The sequence below is a fragment of the Thunnus thynnus genome, chromosome 22, assembly GCF_963924715.1.
Source record: "Thunnus thynnus chromosome 22, fThuThy2.1, whole genome shotgun sequence".
Lineage (NCBI taxonomy): Eukaryota > Metazoa > Chordata > Actinopteri > Scombriformes > Scombridae > Thunnus > Thunnus thynnus.
In genome coordinates this window covers 16,890,731-16,902,575 of record NC_089538.1, presented here as the reverse complement: position 1 = coordinate 16,902,575, position 11,845 = coordinate 16,890,731, and the positions used below count along the sequence as shown (strand labels likewise).

Genomic DNA, 11,845 nt, shown 5'->3' with positions numbered 1-11,845 from the left:
CTGGAGAGAGAGAGAGAGAGAGAGAAGACAAGAGGCGGCGTGTGATTTAGAGAAAAGTTTTTAAAAGATGTCTCATGGCGCAAATCCGAAGGCGCATCTGTGAGGATTTGATAAGAACGCAGATGAAGACCAGTGACTAATTTTTTTTAAAGCGGACTCTCTTGTACTGGCATTTCCACACGCTCCAAATTTCACGGCCTACATACTTTAAATATTAGCGGCTCAACGTTAAGTTACCAGTGTTTCACTCTTAAGCCAAAACAACAGTTGCTAAAACACTTTATTATGGCTCCAGATTTAAAAAGGGAAGCTTGGCTCTCGTTCTTTTTGGCCGTCATTGTTATTGGTTATAATACGTGACTCATCTAGTTAAATGCTGAGATCTGGGAACAGTGACAGTCAGGATGTTTATATGCACTGTAGTAACCTTGTCACTGTAAATCTGCGTCTACATGCAGAAGGGCAGTAATCACATTCCTCTCCTAACCCCCCACCCCCCCCATCCCCCCTCCGATCTCCGACCTCATTTTGGAAACATTACTCGTAACTAATCGTGATAGAAGACGCTGCTCAGTGCTTCCTGGATTTGACAAATAGCCAAACATTCAGCAGTGGAAACAGACTTATTTATACTTCACTTTGGATGGAATTAGTTAAAAATATGACAAACGGCAGTACATTTAATCTCTGCTTTCTCTGTCTGAAGTCTCTCTCCTGCAAATGTTTACGTGTAAAACCAGATTATAAACTTGTTACCTGCATACGTGGCCAATAAATCAGAAATGTAGCTGCTTTCTCTAATGTTGTAGTGATGTCACAGTGTTACCAGATCTTGGCAAATTACTCAAAACTAAGACACAAGTTGTAATAAATCTGATTTTTTATTCCAACAATGCTCAATCTGAAATCTCACACTGTAATTTAGTAAAACTGGTAACTACTGTTTACATCAGTTGTAAATATTGTTGGATGTAATGTTGCGGTTAGATGTTAGCTGTAGTTTTTAAATCTGCTCACCTTGTCTGAAGCCAGAATCTTGAAGGAAGCCATGACCTGTTCTGCGGTGTCGGTCTCAGCGGTCTCGCGAGTCATGAAGTCGATGAAGGCCTGGAAGGTCACCACGCTTGTGTTGTTGGGGTCCACCAGGGTCATGATGCGAGCAAACTCTACCTCACCCTGTCACGGAGAAACGGATATTAGTTCATTACTGGATGAAGTAAAGTAGTTAATAGAGTGATGAACTTGGTCTTTAAATAAAATTTCTGTGTTGAATCCAGGTAAAGCCATACACACTGGGAGAAAACTAAGATTTTCTTGAATGAAATGAACATGATAAAAAGGTACAATTTTGTCCGTTCAGGGTAAATTTACTCTTTGAACTCACCAGATCGTAACCCATGGAGATGAGGCAGGCACGGAAGTCGTCTGGGTCCATCATGCCGTTTCTCTTCTGCAAAGGAAAAATACAACAGTCAAACAAACTGTTGACAAAATATAAAAAGATCCTTGTACAGTTTCTTGGATGACAGTAATGCTCATGTTTCTGTTTATTGTTGGTGCTAAAATAATGAATATTCTGGTGGACTTGGAGTTATTGAAGCTAAAATAAGAAGGAAACGTGAATGCATGTATGTCAAATATTGATTTTTGTCTTGTTTTTTCTTGTACAAGCCTGCGTCTGCTCATCATTTTAACATTTTCTTTTTAGTTTAGTTATTTTTATCACTTGTTCAAAGATCATTTAAACTAAATCAGTCACATTTACAACATGAGTATGTCTATATCGTCCACATCAAGATCAACAACTTCACTTTGAAGTGTCGGTAAAAGTCTCACCCTGTCGAAGTGGTTGAAGGAGGCCCTGAACTCGTTGAGCTGTTCCTGGCTGATGCCCTTGGCGTCGCGGGTCAGGATCTGGTTCTCCACCTCGTTGATGGTTCTGGCGATGGTGGTGAGCAGCTGCTCCCAGCCCACACGGATGTGCTGCACAGACAAGAGGATCATATGGAGGTTAATACCCAACGCCGAGGAAACGAGAGGTGGAGAAATAAAGAGAGAGAGAGGTTTTACTGTACCTCCATGGTGTAGTTGGTGTGCTTGTTGTCGAAGATGAGGGACTCCTGGCTGAGCTGGTGGTCTCCCTCCAGCTTGTCGATGTTGGATTTGTAGTTGATGATGTTCTGCTCGTACTGCTTCAGGTGGTTCATCTGTTCCTCCAGGGAGCCGGCGATGTCCACGGACACATGGCTGATCTCCTGTAGGCGTACAGAGACACAAAACAGGAACGTCATAACAATTCAAGACATTTACGATAGATTGTTTGACAATTATAAACTCTTCATCTACTGTTTTATAGTCTTGGTGTATTCTATTGCTTTGTCTCCCACAGCGTACATGAGGTAAATCTGCAGTTTCCTTTCCTTCATAGTGTTACAGTCACACTGTACCTCCATCTTTGTTTGAATCCAGGGTCCGATGATGTTGGCCTGGGCAGCAAACTGGCGCCTCAGTCTCTCGTTGGCCTGCTGTCTGGCCACCTCCTCCTGGAGCATTTGGTCTCTGAGGGGCACCAGGTGCTTCACCTGCACACACATGAATCAAACAGTCACAAGAGCTTCATCAGTGCAGTGAGAGGAACTAAAACTGAGAAACTGGATTCGTTTCTGTGGTTTTATATTTAGATGTCCTTGACAAATGTAACCAAAGTCCCATAACATGAGTTTTTATTACATTTTGATCAACAAAGTGCCACCTGCCTTCCTGCTGCGTCTCTACAGAGTCATTCAAACCCATTTATAACTTATAACACTTATTATTGTATCAACTGAAACAATATTTTAGCCTTAACTTACATTTTTTCTTTCAGTGAATTTAGTCATTTAACATAAAAGTCATAAAAATGTAGTTCTCTTTGTGAATTATGTGTAGTTGTTCCAGTTCAGCATCTAACCAACTAGTTCTTTGATGATTCCCACAGAAACTAATCTATTTTTTAGGGCAGATGGTCAGATGTGTGTCACACTGCGGCTGCACTGACAGATTTGTCCTCTGCAGTTACTTTGATTTCTCCTGAGAGCTTGCCAACGGTGTTCAGTGTCGCTCTAACCTAAATGTGCTGCACTATTTCTGACCCGTCGCTATGTATGTACTCTACTTATTATTAGCCGACTGACCAAATGCAGCGTACAGAGCGTGGGTTAGGTTGACATTTCCTGTTTACATAACGTCAGCTAACACAAACCAGAAATAAAAGCGGATTTCTGATACTGTTCGATTAAACTCACAGTGTCCCACTTATTGCTGATGTCCTGGGGGGTGAGGTTGGTGTAAGGGTTGATTCCGGACAGCTTGATGCCGTAGGTCTGGGCGATCTTCAGGATCTCGTTGTGGATGCCCATGGTGGCCATGCGCTCCTTGTCGGCCTCGGGCAGAGTGGCCTTGAACTGGTCGTGAGCTGTGATCAGACTCTGTGCGGGAGAACGGAGGAGGTGGAGACGAGGAGGACAGAGGAGACATTTATATTTGTGTTATTTCTTCCTTTCACATGGAGTGAAATCTCTACTAAATCAGTGCAACAGTATAGATTGTAAAAATGGCTTCTATAGTTATAGCTCATGATTACAACTGTCTTCCAGCTAACTCTCAAATGTCAGTCAGACTTTCAAAGTTTACTGTCACTGCAAACATTTACGTTCAAACAGATCAGTGTTTCTGTGGATTTTATGATGTATAAATGTGAACTTCACTCATTATAACAAGTGATTGGAGCTCTGGGTGCAAAAAACATCAGTCAATGTGACAAAAGAATTAGTGAGCACATCTGAAACTGGAGAAAAATGACTACAATCGCTTGTGTTTTAAAGTGAACTCTGATTATTATATGTTTTGGAATGTATTTTAATGTTCTTTGGGTCAATAATCACCAATCAGACACTTATGATAAATAAAAATGTAATGAACTATCTGGCCCTGGCCTGATAATGAATACGATCAATTACCTGGATCTCCTCAATGCTGTGGACAATGAACATGTCCTGCAGGTCCTCCATGGCTCCGTCCATCCAGTTGTTGAAGGGCGCTGCCCTCTTGGCGAACTCCAGGTACAGCTGGTCAATGGTTTCCCACAGTTTCTCCACACGCTGCAGACACACACACACACACACACACACAGAGTCACTCGTTACAAAATGAAGATGTGGATAGAAGCGCTGAAACTTATTGAAGATAGTATATAATAAAACTATTGCAAAACGTGTTATTTATACTCTGGTTTCTGGTCTCTAGGCATGTTACTTGGTACTTTATTTTCATCTTTTTTGATAAACAACAACAAAACACAACATAAAGATGAATAAACATCAGTGTTAAAAGCAGACAATCTGTATCTCGCTGATGGTTTTGCCTCAATATTCAGACTGAGTTGTTTTGGATGTACCTCCAGTGCATCCCTCCTCTTCTGGGTGAGGGTACCCAGGTTGTCCCACTGGTCACAGATGCCCTGGCAGCGGGCGTTGACTGTGGCAGCATCATGGTAGTCCAGCTCACTGCAGGAGACAACGGAGGGAAACTGTCATAAAAATACACTGGATGGAAATCTGATGATAGTTCAAAATTAGCTGAAATGATACGTATCGTTTGAAATTAATCCATCAGATGAATATTTAGGGTAAATTTAATATGTAATTAATTATACTTACTTGCAAACATACACTCCTGCCACTTTTTAAAAGCCCTTTGACAAACTATGCCCCAAATTTATCCTCACATTTCCCCAAATATCTGTAATTATACTACTTTAAAATAATTGCCACCTGCTTCTGCAATTTAAGGGTAATTTGAGGATAAAATATCCGCTTTTGAAGTAATGAATGATAAATTATAGGTGGCACACATACATGAATAGCTCACATTATACTATACATAGCATCAAAAGGATCAACTTGAAACTATCTATGGACAAAAAAAAAACCGTGAGGAGTGTTGAGGAATAAGGAGAGATCAAAGGTTTCTTCTCTTTCATCTTTACATCCCTCTCGTTGATATGCTTTTCACTCATCTTTTGTTCTCTGTATTCACATTCATATCTTACCCATTACTACTATAAGGACTCCCGTAATACTTCAGAAATTTTCTCCTCTCCTTCCTACGATTTCCATATCAGTCCTCCTGCCTTCATCTAACAATCTCTCCTCCCATCCCTTCTCCTCCTCACTATTTTCCCTCTTTCTCCTCATGTCTTTAACATTAGAAAGCTCCCAACACTCACTGTGCGCACCTCTATGGCAAGTTTCCAACAATATAATACTAAAAAAAAAACCTAAAAACATTGAACTCAAGCCAAGAAATGAACAAACGTGTCTCTGTGTCTTACTTCAGCTCCTGAGCGATGGCGGCGATCTGCTCCACTCTGTCCTGGTGAGCGGCGAGGTCGCTCTCGAAGGCCTCGTGCTTCCTCATCAGGGCTCTGATCTCCATCAGAGAGGCTGACTCATAGTCCTTCTGGGCCAGCAGGTCCTCCTTGCCTGAAACACAAACAGTGTTTGATGTGGAGTGGGAAACATTTCGATGGCTGACCTTCCTGTAGAAAGTCAAGACTACAAGCTTTTAAATATATTCGGTCCGTCCTCTGATCTTTTTGTCCTTCCTCCGCTGCAATAAACCTTTTTCTCCGAGTCACTGTAGCGTTTTATTATCCCCATAAATTACTACGGATAGTTTTAGCACTCAATATAATTTTTATCATGTGATTAATCATGACTTTATATGAATTAATGATTATTCTATGGCGTTTCTACTGTAGAGTGAAGAGAAACAGAAAAATGAAGGAAATAAAGAAGTAAAAATCTACACAATGATTTAGAGTTTCTAAACTATTTGACTTGTGTTTTTCTGGCTTATTGAGAGGAAACATGGACACAAAGAACCTGAAATCCTGGAAATTATTTCTCTCTTCTGTCTCCTTTTTTCCCCCTTCGTCCCTACCTCCAGTCCAGGACTCGTGCATGGCACACTTCTGCTTGAACTTCTCGGCCAGGTGGTCGAGTCTCTCCAGGCGGCGGATCTCAGTCAGCAGCCACTCCTCGTAGCCCTTCTCCACCTGCTCCAGACCCTTCCAGGCGTTGGCGATATCCTGGAGGAGAGAGAGAGAGAGAGATCGGTAGCTGTTTGAGGGATTAATCGTTTGGAGTTTGAGTCACTCTGAGTACAAATAAATTCAAGAAGTTTGAGAACATTTTCATATCTGTGTTTAAGGAATTAGAATTATTAGCAAATGAAATGCAGCTTGTGTTTACATCCCAGCTGACTTGAAAGGGGGATTATTTAATCCTGATGTCTGCAACCCCTTCTGTGATCTTCCAAGTTTTTCTTTGTGTCAGCAGCTTGTGTGTTTTTTCTATTGTATTTTTTTTTTTACAGCGCTGTTGTCGTGTGAAGACTTTGTATCATCTTCATGTCAGAAACTAAGAAAAACAGATTTATTTTTGCTGGATCACAAAGCAGAGGGCTTTGAAAGGCTTTTTTTTGAGCTTTAGGTGATGGAAAAAACACTTGATGTGAAAGCTTGAAAATCCACAGTGATGCTGTGCAGGAAAAATATAATACTAGGCTAAAAAATCTGCGCTTGCTCACCGACACCATCTTGCCCTCAGAGGGCATGAAGGCAGGCCTGTTGCTGAGCCTCAGCTTGGTCTGCAGGGTGTTGAAGTTGATCTCGAGCTGGCATTTCTCCTGGACGCGGGGAGGCTTGTGGACGCGGCGGTAATCGCGGAAATCTTCCAGCTTCTGCTGCATGGAGCGCATGGTCTGCTCTGCCACGCGGTTCTCCAGCCAGGGGATGGTGCGGCGGATCCATTCCAGCAGCTACAGGAGCCGAGAAAAAGGAAAAGGAAAGGTTAATCCAAAAAGGTTTGCTTTATTTGTATTCTATTACTTATGATAAAGTTTATATTCTGTATGTAGGTGAATGTTTTATTTAAAGTAACTGAGGGTTTTTCTTTACACTATCTGGGTTTATTCATGTCATCTATATGAACACAAGGCCTGAGTGTGACTGACTGGCTACATTTTCTCTACAAAAACAATTTTTTAAGATTACACGAGGCCATATTTGGGTTTTTGTTTTGTTTTTTTAACTTTTTCTAGCGCAGAGGGCTGTTGACCGTCTCTTAATTTCTCTCAACTCCACCGGTTTCTCTAGAAGTGCTAAAACAATCATCTAGCTCATTGATGGTGCAAGCAAAAGAAACTGATTTGACTGAAGAGGAAATTGTTTTAGTTATTTACAAGAAAAAAAAAAACCAGCACAAAATTTGTTGTTTACAGCTTCAAAAATACAAAAAATTTTCTTGCATTTTTCCTGATTTCACACCGTTATAAATGGAAAACTTTGGCTGTAGTTTGAGATAAATTTTAAGTTTGAAGACATTATTATTGTGGCTCTGGTAACTTGTCATTATTTGAACATTTTAGAGATTAAACATTCAATTAAATAAAACAGTATTTAGCAGAAAAGCGAATAATAAGCATTCGTTGTTGCCCTCTTTTCCAGTGTTATGATGATGATTTTCACATTATGGTCATTTGAACAGTAGATTTCTGATCATTAGTCTTCATACGTTCATTTTAACTTTCTGTAACTGTGATATTGATCTTCCTGCAGTGACTTCAGGGTCGTGTCACGTGAAGTCAAGTTTACAGAAAAAGCTGAGAGTTCAGATTTGAAGTCATCCGATGGAGCTTTAACGTTTTTTCTGCGGAGGCGGATGTGCAGGACGAACCGAGTGGGAGTATTTTGGTTGCAGCGGTTTTCTCACCTCGCTGGCCAGCTTCTCGTACTCCTCCATCAGTTTCTCATTCTCCTGGTTGACGGCCAGAACCTTGCAGATACGGTTGGCAGCTGTCTCGGCCTGAGAGAGAGACAAACAATTAATATACATTTATAATAACAGCCAAGATTCATAATTCATTAGATTTACTGTTGTGTCATGTTGACACTCAAACATTGATTAGAAATTGATATCAACATAAACAAAGGTCCAATATACTATAAATTATTACTATAATAAAGAAATAAAACAGTATCTGACCTGCTCAGCGCCGGCGAAGGCGTGATAGAAGCAGGACACGTAGGTCATGATGGCCTTCTCATCAGGTTTGGGTGTGTTCACAATATCTGAGAGTAAAAAAAAAACCACATGGTTAAAAAAGCTCCAAGTTTAAATGTCTATATGTAACATTATATTCTGTAAAGCAGCTTTGATTCTCAAAATGATTATTTATAACATAAACTTCTTGAATTTAGAACGAGATGTTTCCGATTTGAAAATGAATGGATTCACTTACGATGTCGGCGTAAAGTAAAGAGCATTATGATTTACTGTTGTAGAGGTCGGGCCCGTCAGTACTTCAAGAGAGGCTTTTAAAGTGATTTAAAATGCATTAATTTTTTTAATGCAGATGGCTGAATTTCAAATAAGAAGGACCTCTTGTCCTTGTACCATCTGCCATCATGTGTTGTGCTGCAGAGGAAGTTATCAGTGTGTTTTCTACACTAATTTAACAAGAGATGAGTTCCTGCAGAGAGGACAGTTTAGTTTCACAGCCTCACCTTCAGCGTCAAGCATCTTTGGGATGTCCAGGTACTTCTCCGCTACCTCGAAGGCAGTGTTGAGGTTACCGATGGGGTCATCCTACAGGCAGACACAGTGAATGTAAGACAGGCACACTGAGGACTATCATAATTACAGCAAATAATCCACACTGATACAAGTAGGAAGGAAGCAGGAATGGGATTCACACTTTGTATTGAAAGCTCCAAATAAATGTAATAAAGCAAGTTTGATCTCAGAGAAGTGTACAGATCCCATTTCTGTTTCCTTTCACTCTTTTTTTTGGCTCCAACACCTGTAGGATAAAAGTTGTGTCCTCTTTCAGCTCAGTTCTGGATGAAACATTAAATATTTTTGTAATATATTTGTACTGTAAATAGTCAAATTACTATAATTCAGCATAATTAATAAGTGCAGGTATTGACAACTGCTTTTAAAAACACATATTGGTCCACAAATATTGTTTCAGAGCTACAAAAGATGTGATTTTGTAACACTAGACTGAATATTTTGCAAAGACACTTCACAGTAGAGGGGCTATGAAAATACTCTGTACCATGAATGTCATTTGAAATGTAGAGAAACTGAACTGAAATATAAGATACAAAGAGTTAATAATTCACAAAGCGTGATGGTGACGCTGAGTTTCAGTCGACATGAAGGTAGGAAATAAAAGCAGAGGAAGGAAGAGAAGGAAGGAAGGATAAGGGCACCTTTCTCAGTTTGGAGTAGTCAATGAGGTCAGGTCTGTGTCTGTGGATGAGGGCACACAGAGCCAGGCCATCCTTCCAACTGAGCCATGAGGAGGAGGAGGACAAGGAGAAGGAGGAGGAGGAGGAGGAGACAATGGAGGATTAAGAGGAGGAAAAGTAAATGGGTGGAAAAAGGAGGGTAGGAAAAGAAAGAAGAGTGAGAGGTTGTTCAAACGGTGGAAAAAGCACCAACAGATTGAGAAAAGGTAAAAAAAAAAATATTGATACACGGTTGCAGTTCCTTGTTAAAGCCACAGTTCGGCATCATAGACCCACCTGATGTGGAAGTTCTGCACATTGACGTTCCTGTAGGGGGCAGTCTTCCTCTGGCACCAAAGCAGCAGACCCTCCTTAGCAGAGGTCTCTGGAAAAAGAGTAAGGAGAAGAGGGGGGAGGGAGGGAGGGAGATGGTGAGCGATAAAAATGCATTTTATTCAAACATTCTTTAATAAGGACGGGAAGGAGGCGTCTTCTTTGAATAATGGCGAGAGAAAGGAGAAGCAGGATGAAAGAGGGATGGGGAACGGGTTAAAGGAGGGGGAAAAAAGGGAGTTGAATGGTTGGAAGAGGATATATCATGTTAAGAAGTCTTAAAAGAGATGAGGTCAAGAATTGGCTTGAAAAAGGGAGGATAATTTAGGCTGTAGCTGAAATATTTGTCTGCTTACAGTAAACAACCTTCATTTTTAAGAGTCATGCTAGTGCGCCCGGAGGGGGGGGGGGGGGGGGGGGTTTAAAGATATAGTTTTCTGCACTAGTGGAGGGAAGAGGCGTACGCGTTATAAGAAGGAGGTTGACGGCAAAGTCAAGGTGATAGCAGAAGATATTGGAGGAGCAGGAGCAATAAAAGCAGAATTAAAGAGGATGACTGAAGGTGAGGGTCATAGAGGCGTGAGGAAGGACGGGGAGAACGAGGTCCGAGACTTTTATAAACAAGGATTTATTGTGAGTTAACCGGCCTGACAACGTGAAGGTTGGAGACGACGGAAACAAGGTGCAAAGAAAGTTCAGGGAAAATTTGTTAGACGGATCAAAGAATATGATTTACTGCGACAAATCACACGGCGTAGCGGACAAACATGAGTAAAGTCTGGAAAGTTTATCCGCTGCGCTGATCACACATGTGACTGATGTCTGAAGCTCCGCATGTAAATAAGCAACATGCGTGTAATTTGAATGTGTTTTTCGAGCGCTCGGTGTTCTGTGATGTTTGTGCTGTTGATCCCTAGAGTGTGAAATTTGACTAATTTTTACATCACTTGAAGACAGAAGAACTATTCAGTGTGTGTTTGTTTGTAAAGTGGAAAAAACATCAAGTGGAAAAAAAACTGATTTTGTTCCAGTGGATTAGTAAGTGTGACTGTGATTGACGCAACAAAGACAAACTCAAAACTGGATCTGAAAGTGTTCATATGACAGACACAGTGATTATAGTCAGTCAGTTTAAACGCTGTTGGTAATAATTACAGTACTAGTACTACTAGAGTTAGTTGAGACATATCTGTCAGTTAAATATGAGAGACAGCTAGCTTAGCTTAGCATAAAGACTGGAAACAAGGTGAAACAGCTAGTCTGGCTCTGCCTGAAGGTAACAAAGCCTCTGAAGCTCACAAATTATATCTAATTTATTTAATGTGTACAAAAACACAAGTATAAAAATGACAAGTTGTGGTTTTATGTGGGTTGTTTGAGGTACGTATGTCTTTCACAAACTCACACAACAATGTTTTAACGGTGAAATAATCGACTTATTATGTAAGTCTATATAAACACACATGAACACATATACATACATACATATTGTTTTTCTCTTCTCTGTTGTTTATTGCTTTAAGATTTTGTTTTTGTCTTGTTTATACAGTTTTATGTTCATTCAGTGTGAAGGGTGTATGTTACGCATCCTTTGTGAGGGTTAAATAAACTATTAAACTATGTTAAAAGTACAAAAACCTGACAGCTAACAGCTTTGCTAAAAACACAAAAGGTCAAAGCGTCACAACACACACCTTCAACAGAGATGTCCTGGATGGCGAAGCGCAGGATGATGGTCCAGATCATACCAAGGGTCATCTTCACGTTACCGTCAACAATTTCTGGAAGATCAACACACACACAAACGTTAGCAATCATAGCAATGGACAAAAATATAAAAGACAAAAAACTGGCCTCTCAGTCATGACTTTCTACAAGTTCAAAAGCTCTGTGTGTTTGCTGATTGAGACACATTTTAATTGTGCAACGTTTGAAGCCGCTGCTGTTGAAACAAATTGAATTTCACGCGCCCCGGAGGCTCAAAGGGAATCTCGGCTGCAATTAAGACTGAGGAAAATTGAAGTCACACAAAAATTCACTAACTAGCTTTTGAAGAGCTGTGATGTGAATGTTGCACAAGCGAAGCTCTCAGCGTGTTCGCATGAACTCTCAGTCTGAAACCGTCTTTACCCCGCTGAGAATTTAGTTCGTTTATCCTCGGAGAATCAAACA

General features: G+C 40.6%; 1 protein-coding gene across 1 annotated transcript in view; it reads right to left on the bottom strand.

Moving 5' to 3' along the window:
* Positions 1–11,845, bottom strand: part of actn3b (actinin alpha 3b) — a 34,938-nt gene that overhangs the window by 1,702 nt on the left and 21,391 nt on the right. Inside the window, exons 4-20 of the mRNA XM_067579580.1 lie at positions 11,368–11,454; positions 9,638–9,725; positions 9,323–9,401; positions 8,609–8,690; positions 8,088–8,173; positions 7,815–7,907; positions 6,631–6,861; positions 5,983–6,130; positions 5,372–5,522; positions 4,436–4,544; positions 3,999–4,139; positions 3,285–3,467; positions 2,448–2,582; positions 2,076–2,255; positions 1,837–1,983; positions 1,385–1,450; positions 1,018–1,176 (exon numbers count right to left, since the gene is read on the bottom strand). Coding sequence (XP_067435681.1) covers positions 1,018–1,176; positions 1,385–1,450; positions 1,837–1,983; positions 2,076–2,255; positions 2,448–2,582; positions 3,285–3,467; positions 3,999–4,139; positions 4,436–4,544; positions 5,372–5,522; positions 5,983–6,130; positions 6,631–6,861; positions 7,815–7,907; positions 8,088–8,173; positions 8,609–8,690; positions 9,323–9,401; positions 9,638–9,725; positions 11,368–11,454 — 2,165 coding nt within the window. The remainder of the gene's footprint in view (positions 1–1,017; positions 1,177–1,384; positions 1,451–1,836; positions 1,984–2,075; positions 2,256–2,447; positions 2,583–3,284; positions 3,468–3,998; positions 4,140–4,435; positions 4,545–5,371; positions 5,523–5,982; positions 6,131–6,630; positions 6,862–7,814; positions 7,908–8,087; positions 8,174–8,608; positions 8,691–9,322; positions 9,402–9,637; positions 9,726–11,367; positions 11,455–11,845) is intronic.